Source organism: Taudactylus pleione, unplaced genomic scaffold (genome assembly GCF_031769625.1).
Source record: "Taudactylus pleione unplaced genomic scaffold, aTauple2 ptg000188l, whole genome shotgun sequence".
NCBI lineage: Eukaryota > Metazoa > Chordata > Amphibia > Anura > Myobatrachidae > Taudactylus > Taudactylus pleione.
This window is the reverse complement of record NW_028284590.1, coordinates 46,633-70,000: the sequence shown is the minus strand read 5'-3', so window position 1 is coordinate 70,000 and position 23,368 is coordinate 46,633. Positions and strand designations below refer to the sequence as shown.

The window sequence follows — 23,368 nt, the reverse complement described above, 5'->3', positions numbered from 1 at the left end:
CTGCAGCTAATTTTTGGCATCAGTCAGGACCAGTATAGTGCTGCTTAATATTTCCGCCAAGATTGGTCAGATATGTCTGACCAGGAGATAGAGCGTTATACTGCACCCATTTTTACTATCCTGCAAGTCATGTGCTGCAGGTGTTAGTGCGGAGGATTTGACTCATAAAGGGTTCTGTATGTGGCGTCATCTGGTGCTGGCCTCTTTCACGACCCCCTTGGGCGGTTTGTTTTCTCGGGATCCTCTCAATTGCGGATCGCCGGGCGGGCCCCATTGTTGTACCTCACTTGGGGTTACTTCACCATACTGCCCTTTTCATCTCAGGGTATCTCGCAGCTTCTTGCACTCTTCCCCTGTGACACAGACTACCGCTCCCTGCAGGGGTTTTTCGCAGTTTATGAATTCCCCCTGGTGCCACAATAGTCTGTCATTCCCCTTGCAGGGATTACCACAACAGCCACCCTGGGTGGATGTCGTTTTCTACGAAACGCTAATTGGCGTGGTTGACGCCCTGTGGTTACTTCCCAGTTGGCTCTGCCGTGAACTGGATACTGTTTGGGGCTCTTTCCCTCTTACACGGGGGGAAGCCTATTTCAGGTATTATTATCCCTGCTTTAGGGCTGGTGGCAGGTCCATTCTGGTTAGAGTGAATGTTGACCTGTACCTGTATCATACACCCTCAGTATTGCGTGCCTTCGGGTTCCCTGTTGCTGACTAGAGGGTGGATCGCATAGCGGGACTCTGGCTGTTGCCAGATAGGAGGTGTTACAACAGTGTTTTGCCTCCTTTCCCAAATTCCCTGAGGGTCATCACGAGCCCCTCCTGGGGTGGATGGGCGTGTTACTCGTCTGATTACAGACGTTACTACGCCTCCCATTCCTGCGTGGTCGGATTCTTCGGATCCGTAGGTGGTAACTCTGCCTGAAATCAGTATACTTTCTTTCAGGAGTTGTTACCCATCCTACCATGGCTATAGCATGGTTGGTTAATACTATTGCATATTGGGTTGATGCATTTGTAACGTTTTTTCCCCTCCAACACGTCGGGGGTTCAAATGTATTTGGTCGCTCACGTAATATATGCAGTTGTCATAGGTGGAAATGCTTATATTGGATACCAGTCTCCTAACTTTCAGAGTTCCGGCTGCGACTGTATCCTCCGTAATACCCTATGGCTGCGCTCTGGGAATGCAGAGGTGCAGATACCATCTTTAGGGTTGATATTGTTTGGTCCTGACCATGACAAGATTGTAGTAACATTGGCAGTATTACTAACGACAAGTTTACCGCTTTCAGCTATGCCCACTACAAGGCCTCAGACTAAGTCTGTTAAGTCTTTTTTGTCCTCTGGGTCAGCCTAAAGGTCTGTTTCTTCGTAGACTGTCGGCATCTACAAGGGCCGACATATCCAGTACCGAGCAGGCCTGGACTGCCAGCCGATCCTGCTTCTGAACCTACGGATATCTCTTCAGCCTGACGGGACAGGCCTACAACTGGGAGATACCGATTTTCTCAGTTCGCCCGGTACTAGTGTCAAGTTGCCGCTACTACGTGGGTAGGAGGGTACGCCCTCTTTGCTCAGGCGGCCTCTTTACAAGGGCCTTACAGATCCAGAAAGCTATGCAGTTGTTGCGGTAAGCGGAGCTAATTAGGCCATCCCCACTATCTCAGTGAGGGACTGGTTGTTCTGCTTTCTTTCTGGTGCGGTGGCTGAATGGTCCTCTTTGGCCTATTCTCTGTCTCAATTCCCTGAACCAGTTCCTAAAGCTACCTGGGCTCAGGAGGAAATCCCTATGCTCCATCATACGATGTTTGGAACCTGGGGACTTTATGGTATCACTGGATATACAGGACGCGTGCCTACGGGTACTTACAGAGACCTTTCCTCAGCATGGGCTGAGGTTTGCTGTATCACAGCAACACTTACAATTTTTCGGGCTCTGCCTGTTGGGACTGTCCTCAGCCCCACAGGGGTTTACCAGCGTTTTGGATTTTCTGACAGTTCTTCTGTTCAGTATATCCCAATGCTCCTGTACCTGGACGGCCTCCTGCTCTTAGCGGGATCACCGGGGTACTTTACGGCCAGGTCAGGATGACTGTGGCTTCTTCAGGGTGCAGACGTTTAATCAACGGGGAAAAAGTCCTCCCTGCATCCCTCTCTGGGTATTCTTCATCTAGGATCCCTGCTGGATTCTCAGAATCTGAGAACTCTTCTGGCGTAAGACGGAATCTCCACTCTTCCATTAGGAGTACATGGTTGTCTGCGCAGTCGACAGATGTCTTTACACTCTGGGATGCATGGTGGAATGGGCTCAGTTCCATTCCAGGCCTTTCCATAATTGGCTCATCTCCAGATGGAACGAGTTTTTTCTGTCGGATAACTGTTCAAACGATGATGCTCTCTCCGGAGGCAAGTCGGTCCCTGTCCGGGTGGCTATGGCCATCTCGTCCAGGGTTTTCTTTGCTATGGACAGTGTCTGGATCGAATCCTTTTCAGTGCAGTTGGACGTCTGTCGATTCCACCCTGTCAATTAACTTACTCTGGCATAACTCTTGTTTCCCGGTGAACCTGAAAAGGTTCAGTCCGACAGGGTCAGGACAGTGGCTTCCTTTTTAGCAACACTGTTCGTTGGGTGGCAATGACAGGTATGTCACATATTCGGACATAGTCCGAGGGTCTCCTCCCGACCATCTCGGCAGCGTTCATTTCAGGAGCTCTCCATTGGGAAGCGGGAGTCCTCAGCCGTCACGACGTGCATCCCGGGGACTAGTCTCTTCCCCAAGAGAGGTTTCATCTCCTGGTGAGCAGGGGGGGCCCCCCTGAGGTGACCCTCATGGCCTTCTGACTTTATCACACTATTGTGTTACAGTCCAGCTCTGGGGATTCTGAAGCAACCTTCAGCGACTCTTTGTCGGTGAAGTGGTCCTTCCACTTTGTGTACCTGTGTTCTCCGGTCTCCCTTCTTCCTCGAGGTCTTTGGAAGTGTTTTCAATCGAGACGGAGATGCTTTCCTGCTGGTGGCTCCTGATTGCCCCAGATGTCAGGGGTACTTGGATCTTCGGAGTCTCTACATCGATACTCCATCCCTGATGCTTCACTGCCCGGACCTGTTGTCTCAGGGTCCTTGGTTTTGCCTTGGACCTGGGTCGTTTGTCTTTGACTGTGTCCTTACAGTGGTCTTACGGCTTCCCTGGCTTTGTCATCGTTGGAATGATTAGAGCACATGGATCAGCTTTTGCTGGGACCTACCACAAACTGTGGCAGCCATAAATCTTATGGTATTGTACCTGTCGATACAATCCTCCGGTGTCCAGGATTTCCAGATATTCTGGCATTCCTTCCGGCTGGCTTGGGTTTCACACTTGGCCTGGTCTTCCTGACAGTGCGGATCTCTACACTGTCAGTATGGTTAAGATATGGAATTGCTCCACTCTGGTATCCAGTTCATCCTTTGGAGTGTTTTCTTGATTATGCCTCCATTTGTCCTCCCTAGGGACTCCTTGGGAGTAAGTAGTGGTTCTTCGTTACCTCCGGGGACAGTCAATGGAACCGCTGGTTGTGATAGCCATTACATGGTCTATTGCTTAGGCTCTCTCTTTCTCTCAGGGTGTTTATATCAACCAGGAGAGTGTCTGAATTGGGAGCGTTCTCATGTGGCTCCCTCTTCTGGAGGGCATCATGTCAGGGTGTGAGTTGCTCTCGCCCTGTGTTTCTTCTTAGTGGTTTTCAGGTTCCATATTATTCTGGAACTTATGGTACGGCCATTCTGTCCCCAGTCCTCTCGGCTGGTGTGGCCTCATTGACTGTGGTCTGGCCTCTTTGGATTTATGTGATCCGTTCAGGTTCCTTACGGAAATCGGACTCCTTATTGGTGGTCTGAGATTTCTGGTTTTCACAGGAAAGGATGGCCGGCCTATAACCAAATGTTGGCTGGATGGCCTCGTAGGTCTTCCTCAGGGGCCTACCCATGGGTAGGCCTTCCTGTTGTTGATGCTTGTTTTTTCTCGGGCCATGTGACCCTCGTGTGCGGCTCGCTGTGGCGCCTCGGCTGTTTTGCCTTACTAGGTGGCCACGTGGTCTTCTGTCCACACCTTTTTAAGGTTCTAGGCATTGGTTTCCTTTGCCTCTCAGGATGCTTCCTTTTTGGCGACGGATTCTCCTCTCAGCACAGGAGCGCCCCCACCCTTGGTTGAACTGCTTTGGGACATCCCCAAGGTCAACCCTGTGGACCCCCTATGGACCCTGAAGTAGAAAACAAGAGATATGGTAAGAACTTACCTTTGTTATCTCTGTTTCTACGAAGTCCATAGGGTCCACAGGGCGCCTGCCCTGACGCACCTGGCTTCATATGGGCTGTGTGGCTGGTCACCGGTTTTCCGTCTCCCATTTCTGTGAGTATGGTTATTGAGTGTTCCAGTTTTCTCTCTCTTTTTCTCTCCTCCTCCGGCCTTTGGCTACTTACAAACTGAGGTGCCTCTGGCTTGGGGGTGGGGTTATAGGGAGAGTGGACCCAGTGCATCCTGGGAGCTAAAAGCTTTAACTGCGTGGTGCCCGGATTTGGTTCCCAACCTATACCCCAAGGTCAACCCTGTGGACCCTATGTACTTCGTAGAAACAGAGATAACAAAGGTAAGTTCTTACCATATCTCTTGTTATTTATCCATCACCCCCTTGTAGTGTGAAACAGGTCTTAATATCAATGGTACTGTAATACCCTAGGATATTTAATTTTTTATTTCTCCTGTGGGGCATCTGTACCCTGGAGGACACCAGCTTCTCATTTACATCTTCTCTGAATGTTGAACAAAACTCAGAAAACGTCCTTATTGCGGTGTAATTTCAAAGAGAGCTTTCATATGTTTCTCCTTCATCCAGTAGGGGGACACTGGAGTTCAAGACAGTGGGGTATAGACGGTGGTAGAGCAGAGCCTGGCACTTTAAATAATTCTGAAGTGTGACTGGCTCCTCCCCCTCTATGCCCAATCAGCCACGGTTTTTAGAATGTGCCCGAGAGAGCCGGTCACATAGGGCTGAGCTCCAGCCCACTCTTAGTATTTTTTCTTTTATTTTAATTTCTAGCTTTCACAAAGCATTGAGGACAGGCTGACAGAGTACTGCGTCTGTCAGCCTGCTACATGGAGGCATCAGGTGACCCGCCACCACTAAAAAAAGAGTCCGTGTCGGAGTCCCAGGCACCCTGGCAGTAGCTCAGGGAGGACACGCCACAGCTTAATATAGAGGCTGTGTCCGTGCTTCCGAATGCCTAGCTGCAGCCCTGATGCCAGCAGTGGTAAGTATAGCTCTGTTCCCCTTATGGGAAACGGAGTTTAATCTGCGGCCCCTCCGCCCCCTCCCAGGCTCATGTGGTATATACTGTAGTATATCCCCTCCTGGAATCCTGTAACGCCGCTAGCGTTATTACAAGGGGCGGAGCTACCGCGCATAGAGCGCGGATACCAGTACAGGGAGACTGTTCAGACAGTCTGTAATGTTGCTGCCTAGCAGCATGCCTGATCCCTGCACGATGAGCGCTGTCTTACTTTATAGAGCCTGACAGCGCTCTGTTTGCTGCTCTCACGAGAGCCGAATCCTCCCTCTGCTCTATCCCCACGAGGAGGGAGCAGCCGCGCCCCGCTACTCCCATAAGGGAGTCTACATAGTGCACCAATTGGCGGGGCTTAGGGTGCTACTCAGCGCGGCTGTTCCCTGCCGCGCTGGTGCTTGTAGAAGCGCTGGCTTCTGCACACAGCCGCCGGGAAGCGAGGCTGTTATTCACAGCGCTCTCGGCTGCGGGTAGCGGCGCCGGTGCTTGTATGAAGATTGCACCGGCGCTGTCTATTTCATTCCCGCTCCCCCACTCGCATTATGCCTACAATACATTGTTTGCGCCCCGCCCGCTTATTATAGTAGGGGCAGAGTCTACTCCATGCTGGCGTGCACAGATGCCGCCATACTCCAGGAGTATTATTAGCATATGCACCTGCCTTAAAAGGAGCCGGGGCTTATTGCCAGCATCTCCTGCATCCTCACTCTGGAGTTGTGTGGGGGGTGCAACCCTTAACAGAGTTGTGGGTTTTATTCCCAGTACGGCCCTAGCTGTTTGGAGTTTGTATGTTCTCCCTGTGCTTGCATATGGCCTCTACCGTTTTTTTCTTTACTTAAACCTACAGCACCTGGTCTTATTAGGTTTAACGGCACAACTGTGGAGTTTGTACTTTAACCTGCAGTCCTTATAGAGATCGGGCTCTGCCTTATCTCGGTTATATTGCAAGTAGTTCCCCTACGGATCTGGGCAGTGTACTGGTTTAATATTATATAAAAAAAAAAAAAAGGACCCGCCGCCACTATTATAGAGTGAGTGTCCGGGTCCCAGGCACCCTGAAGCACGGGGAGGAACATGCCACAGCCTAATATAGAGGTTGTGTCCATGCCACTTTGCCCACCACATATCTATCAGCGCCTACGGCCACACGCCCGATCTCGTCTGATCTTGGACGCTAAGCAGCGCCAGGCCTGGTTAGTACTTGGATGGGAGGCCGCCTGGGTATACCAGGTGCGACAGGCTTATTACATTGAACATCTGGGGCAAATATGCTTGATGTGTAACAGAATAATGCAGTGTGTTTCTTGCATCTATAGCTGCCAGAGATCACTCTGCCTAAATAGTTGGGGCCACTGTTCTGGCTGCTGCCAGAAATGACGGTTATTGCATATCTTTAACCCAAGGTTAGCACAAGGGTGCGTCCCATCCCCAGGCTTATGCCTCACATTGGCTCGCCTAAAGAATGAGCCGTACTCTTCTCATGCACATATGTGGCTACACATGTTAAATCTCAACAGCCTTCGGTGCTTACCTTAGAAGGTATGCATCTGTGCATCTATAGGGATTTATATCTTATTTATTCCCTTATACTGTGGTTTCTCTTCAGATCGAATAAATCTTTCGCCTTTTACTAAAGATTTCCGTGGAGAGAAACAATCATGAGTTTCATGTACTTTTTTGATGCCCGGCAGCTGCTGGGCTGCACACACAAGAAGTAACGTATGGCCGTTGTAGTGGTTGGCATTGCTGTCTCACATCACTGAGGTCATCTTTTGATTTCCATCATCTGGAGCCAGAAGGGCACACCTGATAAGGCGAGTACACCGGTAACGGAAGAGTCCCAGAATCGCAATCAGTCTGGGATAGTACGTTGCTAACATTTCCTGCCCCAACACCGTAGCAGAATGACGGCCACGCGCGGCACATGAGTAGTCTCCCTGTGTGGAGGTAAGCCACATGTATGTATATACTTGTATTTTGTACTAAACCCTGCGTTTAGACCTGGGGCTCAGTTCCTTCTAACTATTGCCCATGTTATATTTTTCAAATTATATCGCCACCTACTAATCTTGTATGTAGGTACGCGTAGGCATGTAGGGATTTATGTATGTGTTATGTATATATATATATATATATATGTGTGTGTGTGTGTATATACAGATGTATGTGTGTGTGTATATATATAATAAATATATATATATATATATAATTGCTTCTTATCCTTACCATTAAAGCAGGGGTAGGATATGTTCTTATCAGTTTTATGTCTGATACCTAGCATATTTAAAGAGGATGCTGCGATGGGAGGCTGGACTCTCCTGATCTGGTAGTTTGTTCTATAACTCCGCTTTACACCATCTCTCCCTAGGGATTGGGTGGTGTGTGTATATTATGTATATAATTATGGATAAGTGTAGGTATTTCTATACTTCCACATTCATTAAGATACATCTTATTCCACGTCTGGAAAGCTGCCAGGGTTTACCAGAAGCTGTCGCTTATATCCATACATATTATATGGTGGCTCTATAGATTAGAGACATGTTCTGCAGCTTACATAGGATAGTCAGAGACTCCTATGGCATTGCTTTTAGTATGGACTCTATACATGTCCTGGGGCCTTCCTGTATGTCCACACATGTATATAAGGATATGTACTTACACCCGCCTCGGGTTATAGTCCTGTTTCCGTTAGTCTATATCTACAGTGTCCACTTCAGGGGACCTATTAATTACAACTACACTCTAGGGCGCAAACTTGTAAGGCACTAGGAATGCAATGTGTGTATATATAGATATAGCATGCTGATCTCCTGGTGCGGGATATGTGTATGTGTGTATATGTATATATATATATATATATATATATATATATATATATATATATATATGTGTAATGTAGCGTGCGGATCTCCTGGTGCATGAGTTTGACAAGTGACTTACTATGTCGGTACTAACTCTTCCTTTCAGAGAGTTTGCCTTTTCATGCAGCTATGTTTATATGTGTGAATGTGTATATATACTGATATATTCCCGTTCCTTGTATGAATTTTCCTAATAATTGGAGAAATCTGTTTTTGCCCCTGACTGGCGTTATCACTACGGATATATCTCTTCTTTACTTGGGATAATTAACGCATTCTATGTCTATGTACAGGTACCTTTCTCGGTATCGATTCTGGTACCTTATATTATTGTCTTGTCGCATATCTCACTACAATAGGTATCTGTAGGTCCCTTGGGTACATTTCCTATCAGTACATAGAGAATCCAGGATCTATTCCATCCTCATGGCTTATTTAGTTAATTTACATGAGGCCTAGGGCCACCCGCCGATAAAGGCAGGGTCTGGCCTGGGTTGTATCAGATTGTGGGCGTAATACACAATTCACCATTATAAGTGTTAATGTAAGGATACACTAGCAGACCGTTTTTGGGGTATGTGTAATCTCTATATGGATACATATCCCTAATGGAACAGGCTCAGGTATAGCGTCCTGTTGTACGACCTTCTTGTCTCCATTAACAATTTGCTAGTTTCTACAGTATTTTCTTCTGCAGCATCTCCAGACTGAAGTCCGTGCTGTAGAGCATTGATCTTTGCCCACTGAGGCTACTCTCTGTACCTGACGTGGTGGTTTGCTGTGAGATGAATAAGGTCAGTGACATCCTACATAGCGTCCAGAGGGCTTCTGGTCGCTCACAGGTAAGAAGGCTTACCCCACTAATGCCTCGGCAGATGCTTTCTTTTTCATGCATCCTGACATAGCTGTTGTTCTCTCTTATGCACCCTAGTTGCTGTCCTAGCAGCCTTCCGCTCTTTTAAATCAGTTGGCTGTACACTTTAGAGCTTTCCTGGTGTGTGGGTGCATAATTGCAACATTGAGATTTGTGACCCTATTCTACTGGAATCTGTTGGGGTTATGGACTGAAGTACAACATCTTTACTATAAAGTGTGACAGTCTCTATGTTCCATACAGGGGGCCTGGTTTGTTTCCTGTTCAGTATCTGTTGATAAATTCAGCACACTGACAGGTACCTGAATGGTACCTTCATAGTTGTCCTAGTGCTTTAGCCTTGCGGATGGGATACTTCCCTATATTGGTAGCTCTCCCTGGGTGGAGGTGGCATCCGTGCTCTTTTTCTGCTAAGCGTATCCTGGGTGTTTTCATACTATGTTCAGGCCAGTTGTTGGTACTGATTACACTCTACCATCATGTAGGAAGTTGTCTGCTGTTTGACAGGATGGGTGGTACTGCCGTCTGACCCACTGGAAGGAATTGTAGTCTCAATCCTCTCGTATCCGCCTCTGCCTCATGCCCAGTGGGATCTCCACTCGTTGACAACTTCTATGGTTTAAACCTTCCACTGGTTACCAACCCTTTAGTTGTTGGACCTCGAGAATGGTTCAGGGCGACTGTTAGGTCGTGATTCTTGCCTCCTTGTTTGCTTTGTTAGGAGTCTGTGGACAGGTCCAGCTCTGTCTCTGTATATTGGTCTCATTATACTTTTATCTATATGATGTCCCGCAGTGCTGGGATTCTGCTGTCTGAGACTGTTGCAGCTTCCTGTAGTTGTCGCTAATACGGTTTTCTCGAGTTTTCTTCTCATGTTACTGCCATTCTATGGATTCTAGTTGGGATTTTCTGCTCCCAACGGTCTTGCTTGGTCTGTTTTTGGCTGAGCTTACGGTGTTCTGATGCTTTTCATCTGCGGGTACTCTCTCTAGCCGTATTCCATTGAATTTACGCTGTAAGTTGTGGAATGTCTGTGACTGTTCAGCAAGGAGCTCTGATTGTCTCCTGGCTCTACGACATGCCTCCAGTCTTCGGCTGTCCCTGTTTCGGTTGGCCGGAAGGTCGGCAAGTACTCCGCGCTTCCCACCCGGGAGGTTGGCTTTGGGACGTCCCCACTGTCTTGAACTCCAGTGTCCCCTAGTGGATGAAGGAGAAAACAGGATTTTGGTACTTACCGATAAATCCCTTTCTCCGATTCCACAGGGGACACTGGACGCCCGCCCAGCGCTGCGTTCCTGCCGTTTTGTTGGGTCCTTATCTAGTTGTGTGACTGCATGTGTTCCCTGCAGAGGGTTCCTCTGTTCTTCTTCAGTCGGTATTGTTCCGTTCTGTGGTCTTCTCCTTCTCCTCATTTTCCTATTGTCTACCGTCTCCTCTCGGGCTAAGTTCTTAAACTGGGGCTGATGGGGCATAGAGGGGGAGGAGCCAGTCACACTTCAGAATTATTTAAAGTGCCAGGCTCTGCTCTACCACCGTCTATACCCCACTGTCTTGAACTCCAGTGTCCCCTGTGGAATCGGAGAAAGGGATTTATCGGTAAGTACCAAAATCCTGTTTTTGTGCAGGGTTGGCTGGTTTAAACCACCTCTGTTTAAACTATGGTTTAACTATTTGGTTTAAACTATGGTTTAAACCAAATGTTTTTTGTTTTTTTTTAGATTATGCTGTGTCTGGTATTATTCCACATTCTTGTTGCTTGTGGTCTTTATTGGAGTAAGCTAAACCAATACAGTAAATCACACACACTATAAAGATATAGGGAGGGTGCAGGGCCGGCTCCAGGGGTAGCCGCGCCCTGTGCCGGTTCGGCTTAAAGCACCTCTAGTTGCACGCTGCTGAAAATGGGGGCGTGACTTAATTACCATAGGCCATGCTTTCTGACTGACGTTATTTGGGGGGAGTGCCAGCATGGCACGCCTCCCATGTAATGTCAGGCTGGGGGAGAGCCCAGCACTTAGTCACTAGCTGGGCTTCCCCCAGCCCTCTCCCGGAACTGAATGGATGCCGCATAGCATCAATTCAGCTACTCTGGGGTCCGGCACCGCCGCACAGCTGCTGCGGTGGGGGTTCCCAACCTCGTGATTTGACCACCCGCGGGACACTTCGGCCAACGGTTGGGTCAATGCTGCCCCACTGAAATCGGGATGTTGGGAGGGGGTGCGCCTTCTATGGTCGCACTGGTCAAACACCCCAAGAGCCGTCCCTGGGAGAGTGAACCAGATAAGAGAGGTGCTAAATCTGCCTTGCATCAAGCTAAGACTTCTCCCCCATCGATCCCATAGAGCATGAAAGAAACCACAGCTAACATTCTCAATCTTAGATTAAACACCAACACATAAAACAGGCAATACACAGAGAAACACCTCCTGGTTTAATCTCCAAGTTAAGTTTTTGTATAGCAATTCGAAAGCTTCACTCCTATTGAGATGAGTGGTAGAAAGAAAGACTTAGGGCCGTATTCAATTAGACGCGAAAAGTCCCGGACTTTACGCATGCCGGACTTTTCGCCGTCATCGCTGGTTTTCCATGCGAAAAAGTATCGTGCACGTCCCCACTTATCCCCCTATTCAATACCAAAGGACAAAACGGCACCCGGCGAAACGCAAACAGGCTAAAAGTGCTGGCAGATTTGGGGAAATCAGCCTGACACCCCCCAAAGGATGCATTAACATTGGGGATCACGGTAGATGTGCCCGAATAGCCCTGCTGAAGGTATTTGGAGTACTTAAATGCTCTCAATAGCTGCTAATTAGCGTCTTTGCACAAGTGGTAAAGAATACCCCTTCTAAAGTCTATATCGCTACTTTTTAAGTTTGTACCCCAACTTTGTACTTTTTTGCCCCCTTTTTCAGAGTCTTATTTTGGGGTGTTCTTTTAGGTTTTTTTTTTTTTTTTTTTTACGCAGTTTACCTTTGGTTTCCCCACCTTATCACCCCAAAACCACAATTCTGCACTTTTTTCCGACAGCTATTCATAGGTGAATTTTCCGCCGGGTACATTGCATTGTTTCCGCAACGGTGAAAAATCGCCACAATTAAATACAGGGATAAGTTTCCGCTGGCGAAATGACGTCACCGCTGAAACTTTTTCGCAGAAAACAGCTTTTCGCCACTAATTGAACATGGCCCTTGGTTTCAGTGGTGTCAAAAGTGTCATCTTATGAATGGAGGTCAAGCAAATAAAAGCGCAATTGAAAAAAGTTAACTCTTATGTATTTCCTATTATTGAACTACTTTTGACTCCAGCATCTTCAGCTAGTGTAGAAATAATTTTTTCTTCTTTCGGTTTAGTTTATTCAAAGTTTCGAAACAGGCTGGGAACTGAAAAAGCCTCTAAACGAGTGTTTTTTTTTTATTCTAAATGTTTAATGCCAGTGACATTTCCAGTTCTGAAGGACCCCATACATCAGAGATTGATTGCAGCAATCGTGCCATTTGCAATCGATTGTGTATAAAAATATTTCCCTTTTTCAATTGATTGTGGCAATTCTGCAATCGATTGAAAAAGGGAAATATTTTTATACACAATCGATTGCAAATGGCACGATTGCTGCAATCAATCTCTGATGTATGGGGGCCTTAATGCTTAACTTCTTTTTTTTTTTTTATGTTTGTGTGTTTCTTTGAAAAGTGCTTTTGCATGTTTTAATTATGTTTAGTCTAAAATTAGTTTTATTTAAAGCTGTCAAATCATATCAAAGAGTAAAAACTTTGGATTGCTAATGTTAGAAAGCATTAATAGGTGATTGTTCAAGGTTTCTAATACATATCAATGTTTCACAGTATTAATATAACAAGCAGGATTTAATTTTCTTTTCATTTAAAGATTAATGCAAAAAAAAATGGTTTAAACCAAAAAAACCTTTTTGTTTGTTTGTTTTTTTTCTGTTTTTTTTTATACCAACCCTGGTTTTGTGACAACTCCCATTATCTGCTGTTAAGGTGCCCATCCAAGACTGTTAAAATGAGTGATTGACCGATAACGTTATCGTCCATAAATCGTTTGCAAAAATGTCTACGTCAGGTACAGCATGTTAGCAGATGATTGATTGTGCCTACACTGAACGACTGCTCGGTCAGTCACAGACTGACAAACGACTGCACGATTACAATGTCGTAATCATGCAGTCGTTTTCATGTCTTCTAGTGGATGGGCACCTTTTACATGCATGTCCCTGTAGTTGGCCAATCCTCCAAATAGCTTCCTGAGTTAAGGCCCCCATACATCAGAGATTGATTGCAGCAATCGTGCAATTTGCAATCGATTGTGTATAAAAAGCTTTCCCTTTTTCAATCGATTGTGGCAATTCTGCAATTGATTGAAAAAGGGAAAGATTTTTATACTTTCAATTGCTGATGTACGGGGGCCTTTAGTCTGTTTTCATATGCATGGTTAGCAGTGCTTGTAAGTCGCACAATACGTGTGCAGTATTTAGTGATTTCCTGCATATTGTGCAGCATTTGCTTGGATTTTTGAATGAAGCTGTATAATATTTTCTACTGCAAATCTTCATCCCATATCTGGATCTGCTCTTTCTGCTGGCCCTCCTCACCATTTCACTTTTGATTCGTACAGTAATGTGCAGGTATTTCTTGTTCTAGAATTTGCATAGGGATTTTTGGAACCTGAACTAGATCAGGTCAAATCCCCCACTGGATTTACGGAAAACCTATATTGGGATATTGATCTGCGCAATGAACGTTGACTACTTAGCAGCCTATTCTCCTACTCAGAAGAGTCACCTTATATCGTATAACTGGCGCATAAGATGTTGGTTTTCTAGGTGAAAATGGCACTTTCTTAACTGAAGGAGTTGTAAACTTCCTTAATGGGGTTGGGTAACGGGATGCCGGCGCTCGGGATGATGGCGGGGTTTAGGATACCGACACTTGTCGGTTAGTATCCTAACCCTCTCCCTAACCCTCCCTTCCTGCAACCCAAACCTAACCTCTCCCTTCCGTACCCTAAATCTAACCCTCCCCCTTTAGTGCTCAACCCTCCCCCATAGTGGCTAACCCCAGTACTTACCATCGGGATGCTGTCGGTCGTGATGCCGGCGACGGCATTGTGACAAGTGTCAGGATTCTGGCACCGGATTTCTAGCCACCGGTATCCCGACTGTCTGAATTATAACTACCTCCCCTTTAATGTTGTTCAATTACATATAAATATTAAATATTCATAGTGCAATACAGTAGGAAATTTATTATACAAGGATATCTCTCGTGAAACAAAACCACACTGGAAAGGTGTAACTATGAAAGTCCCTTTAAATCCAAACCAAGGGCTCAACAGTGTAGATTCCCCTCTTTTGGGTGTCTGCTTACCTCAATAAATATATGTATTTGCTTTGTATCAGGTCTTTATAATGGATTCTCTTATGCTGCAGCATTTTTCATGCAAAAAGAGTAAGAAGAAGCGAGTTTCAAAACCTGTGGTCTAAATCGTAGGTTCTCAAACTCTGTCCTCAGAACCCCAAACAGTGCATGTTTTCCAGGTCTCCTCACAGAATCACATGTGAAATAAGTGGCTCCACCTGTGGATATTTTTAAAAATGTCAGTGAGTAATGAGTACACCTGTGCACCTGCTGGGTGACCTGTTTGGGTTCCTAAAGACTGAGGCCCTGATTCAGAGCCGGACGCTCTGACAGAGCGCTCGCTCTGAACCAGGGCCTTCCCTGCTCCTTTTTGGAGCGGCCTCCTGGCCGCTCGAATAGCTGTGGGTGACCACCTACAGCTATAGCGAGCGGCCAAAATGATGGTCGCGATGGTCAAGACCATTACGACCATCGGGCTTGCGACGAGACCATGCGGGAGGGTCTCGCTACCGCATGGCCTGGAGTGTTGTTGGCTCTATCAGAGCCAAAAGCACTCCCACTGACATCACTTGTGATGTCAGTGGGGCCGGCCCCAGACGGTAGGCGTTCCCATGGGAACGCCTCCGTCTGGGCAGCCACGCCCACCAAAGGGGATGTGCTGTCAATCACCATCAACAGCATGCCCCCTTTGGGTGCGAGACCCCTAACGACGGCTTGGCCGTCGTTATTCGGGTCTCGCGCATGCGCACAACGGAGCCGGCTCCCTCGTGCGTATGCGCACTTGGGCAACATCGACCCGCTTGCGAGCGCTCAGCACTCGCCAGCGGGTCTGAATCAGGCCCTGAATTTGAGAACCACTGATCTAAATTAATCTGATTATGCTGGACAGTTAAGGCCTCCATACATCAGAGATTGATTGCAGCAACGTGCAATTGATTGTGTATAAAAATCTTTCCGTTTTTCAGTCGATTGCAGAATTGCCACAATCGATTGTGTATATAAATCTTTCCCTTTTTCAATCGATTGCAAATTGCATGATTGCTGCAATCAGTCTCTGATGTATGGGGGGGGGCCTTTAAGTTAAAAATGTTGGTAATTATTGTGAGCAGTCCTCCGTGTCATTTGGCATTTTGGTAGCATGCCCTGGTGGTGAAGTGGACCCGCTCGGATTAGGCTCTCTGTTGCTAGCATTATATATTCCGTATTTACTTTTGGCCTAGTTATTTGCACAACTTTTGTAATGTCCGTCTTTCTCTGAATGTGCCTTTAAGAACACGTGCTTCGCTTAACACGTTTATTAATGCTGAACGCTCTCCAAATATAATGTCATGTATAATAATAAAAAGCTTGGAATGCATTGTCATCCATTATATGGCTACTTTGCTGAAAGCCCTAGCGCAATCATATTTTATTGTATTCATTACAGTTACTTAAGAAGTAAAACAAATGGGAAATGCCTCTCTGCACATTTAGCTTTGCTGTCTATTGTTCTGCAGCTGTGGGAAGAAAATCTGCTTACTGAATATTTAAATTTTTTATTTTTAAACAGAAAGAACTTTGCAACATGATACTGGATTGCTGTGCTCAGCAGAGGACATATGAGAAGTTCTTTGGTTTGCTCGCTGGGGTAAGTGAATTGTTCCATTTTTTTTTTTCTTTAGCTTATTGGGTTCATGGAGATCGTTAAAGGGATATGAAAATCAATTTTTTTAAATTATTTTTTTTTTTAAATAAAGATGTGATTGGTTTAAAGGGTCTTTAAATCTCACCTTTCCCCTTCTTTATGTAAATACCCCCATACTTCAGCGACGGATTGTCTCAATGCCCCTATCGCCAGATGCCACGGTCGGGCCATCTGTGAAAACCAACATGTAAATCCCCGATTTGCCGATACCAACCAAAATATGCTCGTGATCAGTCAATCAGGGATTTTTAACATGAAGAATTTCACAGATTCCCCAACAGATTGGCGATCATCGATGGCGTTTATGATCAGCGGTTCCGGTCGGATCGAGGAAATGGCCGTCTGATGTATAGAGGGCTCTTAAGTTCTTGTTGGTTGTATTGCAAGGTCCTTTGAAAATGACGAATCACCTGAGCAGCAGCTGAGTAGATTGGCTATAACGAGCTTAAAGAATTCTAAGCCGTGTTCTGTTCAGGCACATAGAAATGGAGTGTTAAGGCCCCCATACATCAGCGTCGGATCACCGCGATGCGGCGATCCAGAGATGCCAGGTCGGCGCATCGGTGAACTCGAACATGTTGGATTTCACAGATTTGCCGATCACGATCAAAAAATGATCGTGATTGGCAGATCGGTGAAATTTAACATGTGCAATTTCACCGATCCTGCGACGGATCGCGGAACATCGATGTCCGGTCGGTCGGCATTTCCGATTGGATCGCAGCAATCCATCTCTGGTTGATGTATGGGGGCCTTTACACAAAAGTATATAAAATGAGCCTCGTCAGCCAAAATCCAGGAGCATCGTGCATGTGCCGCTAGAGTATCCATGCATGTAATTTGTAATACTTTGGACAATTAGCAGCTAAGTGTTCTGCCAGAAAGGGGGAGCCAATTTAATGGTAGTCTCGCTCAGTATCTTTTAATTAATGTTTACATCCATTCAGCTTAGCTATGAATCGTACAAGGCATTTTGTTCATAAGATACTTTGAAATAGGTCTAAATTAAATAACTGTAACTAGTGACTTCTTCACTGTGGTTGTTTAATTGTCCCATTCTTTTCCATTTACACAATCCTATTTGTGCAACGCTTCATTCATCAGAAGGAAACAGACCTCGCGCTGTACTGAACCACTGTACAGTAGCTGTAGGGATTGATTCAGAGATGTAAATCCGTTTAGAGGAAGGATCTTGCTGGTTTTCTCACTACACATGCTTATAGCGGATATGATCAAATGTATTGACAAATGGGACTGTTATACCGATATAGCTAGTATATTTGAGAATGTAATTATTGTAGGAAACCTTATGGGGAAAAAAACAGGAATCGAGGAATCGTTGATTTTATATATACCTATGAGACTTGTCCCATGACGTTACCAAGTCAGGAATTCTCCCAGGCCACGAATCTTTAAAGCCATCACCTTAGTAATGTGTACCCTCTAACACTCGCTCCAGTCTCAGCTGTGCCCTTTTCAAACTACAGTGTAATATCTCTTATGGGCAGGTGTCTCCTTACCCTTATGTGCGACTGTATCTGCATGCGAAATGCTACGTTACAGTGTCACAGTGGCTGTTAATGGGGCTGATTCAGAGATGAACGATAATGCGATCGCAGCTGCGATTTCGTACGCAACAGAGCTCCGAAAATATGCTAATGTTTGCAAAGATCACCCAAGCATAAAGACGCCCACTGCTGCCTTCTGACCTGCGTGCGACGTCGCTTACCTGCGTAAAATATCTGTAACATCGGCGGTCATCTCGACCTCGCGGCAGGTCTGACCTGACGCAGTCTTGGGAGCTCTGTTGACACGCAGAGCTGCGTAGGAGATTGCATAGGCTAATTTATGCACGCCCATGTAACTGCGTTCAAACTGACAGACGCCTACGTATTTCAGACCAGTCCCTGTCGCCACCCTCCAAACACTGACATGTCACTCACTTTGCGGCAGATTCCTATGTGCGAACGCTGCGCACATGCAGTGCGACTTATACGTATGGGCAATTGTTCAGTCTGCGTGAGAATCACATTAGCGTCCGGCACTGAGGACCTCATTCAGAGTCGGTTGTTGCGGCCACACGGTCATACGCCACCGATGTTCGCTAAACTGCGCATGCTTAAAATTCACAATGCGCGTGCGCAAACTAGCTATTACGATCAGAAATTGCTCTCTCCTTCAACTTGGCCAGGTCGTTAGTTCGAGAGACAGGATGAGGCGTTTGTGGGTGGTAACAGGGGAAGGTGCTTGTGAACGGGGGAGTGGAGATCCGAACGCAGGCGTGCCTGACTATGCAATCGGCGTTTTATGGGAGTGCATAATTAACTAAGTAGTGTCATGGCACATGTGACATGGGAGGTGTTTACACTGACTTGATCGTAGAGCTTAAGAGAGGGTATGGTGGACCTTAAGCTCTACGAGCAGCTCCGATGGTCTCGATTAATCCTTATATGCCCGGAGATGACGTGTAATGGGAACGAGAAGGGGGCGTTTTTTTAGTCTTACGGCCGCATCCTCCCCTCGCTCGTCCAGCTAACGATCCCATCTTAACGACGCAACTTGATAGCGCTTCATTTGCATATCCGGCCCCTTTTACCTTACGACAGGGCGGCGGCAACGACCGACTCTGAATGAGGTCCTGAATCAGGCCCAATGTCACCCCCAAAACAAATGTAATATTGGGTGGGGTTAGGAGAGGTTAAAAAAAAAAAAAAGTGAGTTTCCTTCCCTGCGCTACCCTGACACTATGGATTCCACCGTCTATCCAGTGATCCAAGCAGGGCGCCCAATGCGGCTTCCAAAGTGAATCTGCTTGCCCATCACTGGCCTAGTTAATGTTCCATCCCTGACACTGGGCAGAACACAGATAATCAGGATATGAAGACTGATGACCTCCAAAAAGGTTTTGTCGCTTGCAGTAGTTTTAAATATGCAAATAATTTTGAACAGAAAAGTTGCGCGGTTAAAGGCCTCCCCCCATACATCAACAATTGATTGCAGCAATTGCAAATTGCACAATCGATTGTGTATAAAAATCTTTCCTTTTTCAATCGTTTGTGGCAATTCTGTAACCTGCAATCGACTGAAAAAGGGAAAGATTTTTATACACAATCGATTGCAAATTGCACAATTGCTGATGTATGGGGGCCTTTATGGGCTATTTGGTGGGCCTGAAGCCACAGTGTAAAAGCACACATCTATATATGTGTATTTGATTGGGAAAGTGGTTTAAATACTAAAACTAGCTGGTATGAATTAAACTCTGTCCAATGTGATCCTTATGTCTAATATGAAAAAAATGATTTTCACTGACCAACCTTAATCTCCATCAGATCATTTCCTCAGTCTATTTATTCAGAACCTTCTGTCTTTTTTTTTTTCCTTTAGCGTTTCTGTTTATTACGGAAAGAGTACATGGAATCTTTTGAATGTATTTTCAAAGAGCAGTACGACACCATCCACCGACTGGAAACCAACAAATTAAGAAACGTTGCAAAGATGTTCGCCCATCTCCTGTACACAGACTCGATCCCTTGGAGTGTAAGTGTCTATGTATCTATACTAGATGTAAATGCCATGTTCCTTCACAGCAAGTCTAAATGATAGCGGGGCAGCCTTTATGGGCTTGTGTACCCTATGCATTAATATTACGCAGGCAAAACATGTCTTTATAGCCTAGTCACCACGTTTTACCACTGATACAGGTCCGAATGGGCCTGTACAGACTCCTCTTTCTGTCCAGCATTCACTTTGCGTTCATTTCTACATTTCTTGGAGCGTTTACAATTGTAGCCTAATAGTGCACTAAAAACTGTATTTAGGATTAGTATTTTTTGTTGCGCAGGGAATGGTATAAAGTAGCAGATTAAGCACAAATATGCGTGGCGCAGGTCATGGCTGATCATCTACTTTATTTGCGACAAAAAATACTAATCCTAAAAAGCATTTACTACACTTGATGAATTAAGAGGCAAAATTCAGGAAATAGTACTTTATCTAGGTAATTTAAGACCTTGTTTTTTTGTTTGTTTTCTTTTCTTTTTACCCAGAATAAGTTGCATGGCGTAGCTAAGTCGCAAATCAACAGCCCCGTTTGGCACGTACTTATCACGATCTGTTTAAAGCATGGCTAAAGTACAAGGTTTTGTGTACTGCTTTTATAAGGCGTCTTTCTGCTCCTGTATATACGAGCCGTTACAATACAAACTGTTTTATTTTACTAAGAAATGAACTGATGAGTTTTCTACGTCGTATGTTTGACATTGTATAATGAGCAATCTAGTTTTAGTTGGCAAATATGAAAGTACTGTGGACTCCCAGTATCCTAAACTCAAAACCTCACGTTATAAGTTTACAGATGGAACCTTCCCAACAGCACCTGAATTAAGACCTGTTTGTTTGATTTGAAGATTAGAATAGTCATGATTACTTGTTACTCTAGATGTTATGTAAATGGTGACACACTTGCACACATACTGTACAACCCTTGCTGTATGTGTATGGTTTGTACTTTCCGCCTGTTTAGCAATGAAAATGTCTTCTCTCAATTTCTATTTTAGGTTCTTGAGTGCATAAATCTTAGCGAAGAAACAACAACTTCATCCAGTAGAATATTTGTGAAAATATTCTTCCAGGAACTCTGTGAATACATGGGACTTCCAAAGCTTAATGCCAGACTTAAGGATGTGTAAGTACATCTAGTTTTTATGCATGCGACTCGCCGTTCAGTAGACTATACCTTCTCTTCTCAATAAACCTTTTTACCCCTTTCCTAGGAGATCGCTTGTTGGTCTTGTTTAAGTGTTTAATCCTCCCACAATAGATTAGATTGGGAGGAATGGCCTAGTGGCAAGACCAAGCTTGCTTTGGTCCAGACTAGCATAGGGGAGCTTTTCTTCACAAGTTAAAACCTTAAACTCTTTCAAATGTAAGCAGTTTAGATGTAGTGTGTCATGTTTCTTATACGCATGTATATTTTCCAAAATAAACAATATTTTGCAGCCAGAAACTACGTTCATGGTAATACATAATTACCAGTATTGATAACAGTTATCATCTTGTCATTTGTTCAGGACCCTCCAACCGTTCTTTCAAGGGTTACTACCAATGGATAACCCGAAAAACACTCGCTTCGCCATCAACTTTTTCACCTCGATTGGCCTTGGAGGACTAACGTAAGATAATGCTTTGAGTATGGTCTTATAAGCTATAAATATTATCTGTTTATCCTTTTAATAAGTGTTCTTTTACTGTTCTACTTAGGGATGAACTCCGAGAGCATTTGAAGAATGCTCCAAAAATGATCATGACCCAAAAACAAAACGTGGAATCATCAGACTCTTCATCGTCTGGGTCTGAGTCTTCCTCGGATTCCAGCTCATCTAGCGACAGCGATTCATCCAGCTCCAGCAGTGACTCAGGTATTTGCTAAGTAGAATATGTAAGAAAAGTAACCTAAGTGATAAATGTAGCACCCGCTCCACTACAGTGTTTCAGGCATGTGACTACAACCATAAGGTGAAATAAATTACATATATCACTATTTAGGCTTCATCTACTCAAGTGTTCCCAAAAAATACAAAATAACCCATTATAGGGGTAGATGTATCAAACCTTTAAAGAGTGGAGAAGAGCTGCTAGTCTGTAAGCAGGCATTAGCATGATATGGTGTGCGACGGACTGAGAAAATGTTGCTCGCAACATGGCACACACGGCGACTCCTCCTCTAAGACCTGGGCTGCGCAGATTCCGGCTCAAATTTCTCTCTAAAAATAGCCTCTGAGACTGTGGTTCCGCGATCACAAACACACCCTTGGAACTCCCATAACACGCCCACGGACCCGGCCTCCTTTTGCAAACACTTTCAACCACCTCCCTGACTCCTCCCAGGAACGCCCATGGATCCCAGTGGTCTGCTCGGGATCTTGCGATCACGGAAACTTTGTGAATGCCATCTCAAACCGTAGCTCTTGCATGTTCAGTGAGACATTTCCTCGTTGTTTAGTGCATGTATAGTAGCAAAAAAAGCTTTGGTGCGAAAACATCGGCATAGGGTACGACCCTAAATCAGGCCCACAGTACAAATTTTCAAGGCACTTAATAAATCCTAATATAGTCTATGTACTAAGCCTTAGAGAGATATAAAGTGCTTTGGAGATACCGTACCAACCAATCAGCGCCTAAGTTTCACTTTTACAGGTTGTGTTTGAAAAATTACAGGAGCTGATTGGTTGATACTTCTCTCCGTCCACTTTATCTCGTTCCAAGGCTTAGTAGATAGACCCCTATATATTGCATATTATTCCATTTTTTTTCACTAGAGTTACACACAGGCGTACACTATGGGGTCAATCCTATTAGGTGCGAGTTGTGATTTTCACTTCGAATTCGCATAAGCTTATTCATTTTGCAATCCAATTAGCAACTCGCACTGTTCACTCAGACTGAATTCACAACTTTCCGCTCGCACCTCCATGAGGGTGAGAGTTGGAAAGGAAAATCTTGATTTTAAGGTTAAAATGTGGGGAAACTGTGCTGAACCCCTTGGACACCTCCCCCTAATGACTAATTAGGCAATAGGAAGTTTCTAATTAGCTTATTTAGTCCAATAATTACATGTCATTTTTTGAGGTAAAAAAAAAAAAATTTCCTCAAATTACCCAAAATCAACTTTTTCGTTAGTTTAGGCACCCCAAATTTAATTACAATAATTTTTTTAGTTGAAAAATTAATTGTTTTTACAATTTTTTTCCCATTTGTCAAGGTGCCCTCAAAGTACCCCAAAATTTTTTTTTTTTTTTTTGCATTTTTCCTTTAATTCGTTTGAGATTAAACGAAAAAAGTTTGTGTTTTATCATTTTCTTGCATACGGTCCTGCTAACGAAATTATTCATTTTGGGGGGTTCCAGGACGGTCCTCCCCACATTTTCATGCATTTCTCGCAAATCTCATTTGGCAGTCAATTTGCACCCCTCCGCTGCGAGTAGTGCGAATAGGCATTTTTAATTGGATTGGAGAATTCTCAGGTGCGCGCTTCGCGGCGATGTGCGCGAGTTTAACGAAACAAACTCGCTACTGGCAATTCGCACCTAGTTGGATCGAGCTCTATGAGCGCTTATATTTTAATTTTCTGACACATTTGAAAGAATATCTAAATAGCACAATTTGACATCATTATTATTATTATTATTATTATTATTTAGGGAGGAGGGCATATGGTATAAACGGGATCACTTACATGTTATC

General features: G+C 45.0%; 1 protein-coding gene and 1 non-coding gene across 2 annotated transcripts in view; both read left to right on the top strand.

The window, feature by feature from the left end:
- Window positions 1-23,368, top strand: part of CWC22 (CWC22 spliceosome associated protein) — a 92,062-nt gene that overhangs the window by 57,610 nt on the left and 11,084 nt on the right. The window contains exons 14-18 of the mRNA XM_088476353.1: window positions 15,989-16,066; window positions 19,511-19,663; window positions 20,683-20,810; window positions 21,196-21,297; window positions 21,386-21,543. Of these exons, the coding sequence (XP_088332479.1) occupies window positions 15,989-16,066; window positions 19,511-19,663; window positions 20,683-20,810; window positions 21,196-21,297; window positions 21,386-21,543 (619 nt within the window). The remainder of the gene's footprint in view (window positions 1-15,988; window positions 16,067-19,510; window positions 19,664-20,682; window positions 20,811-21,195; window positions 21,298-21,385; window positions 21,544-23,368) is intronic.
- Window positions 6,910-7,024, top strand: LOC148519566 (U5 spliceosomal RNA). The gene has a single exon (XR_015878927.1). It is a non-coding gene; the product is annotated as a U5 spliceosomal RNA (small nuclear RNA).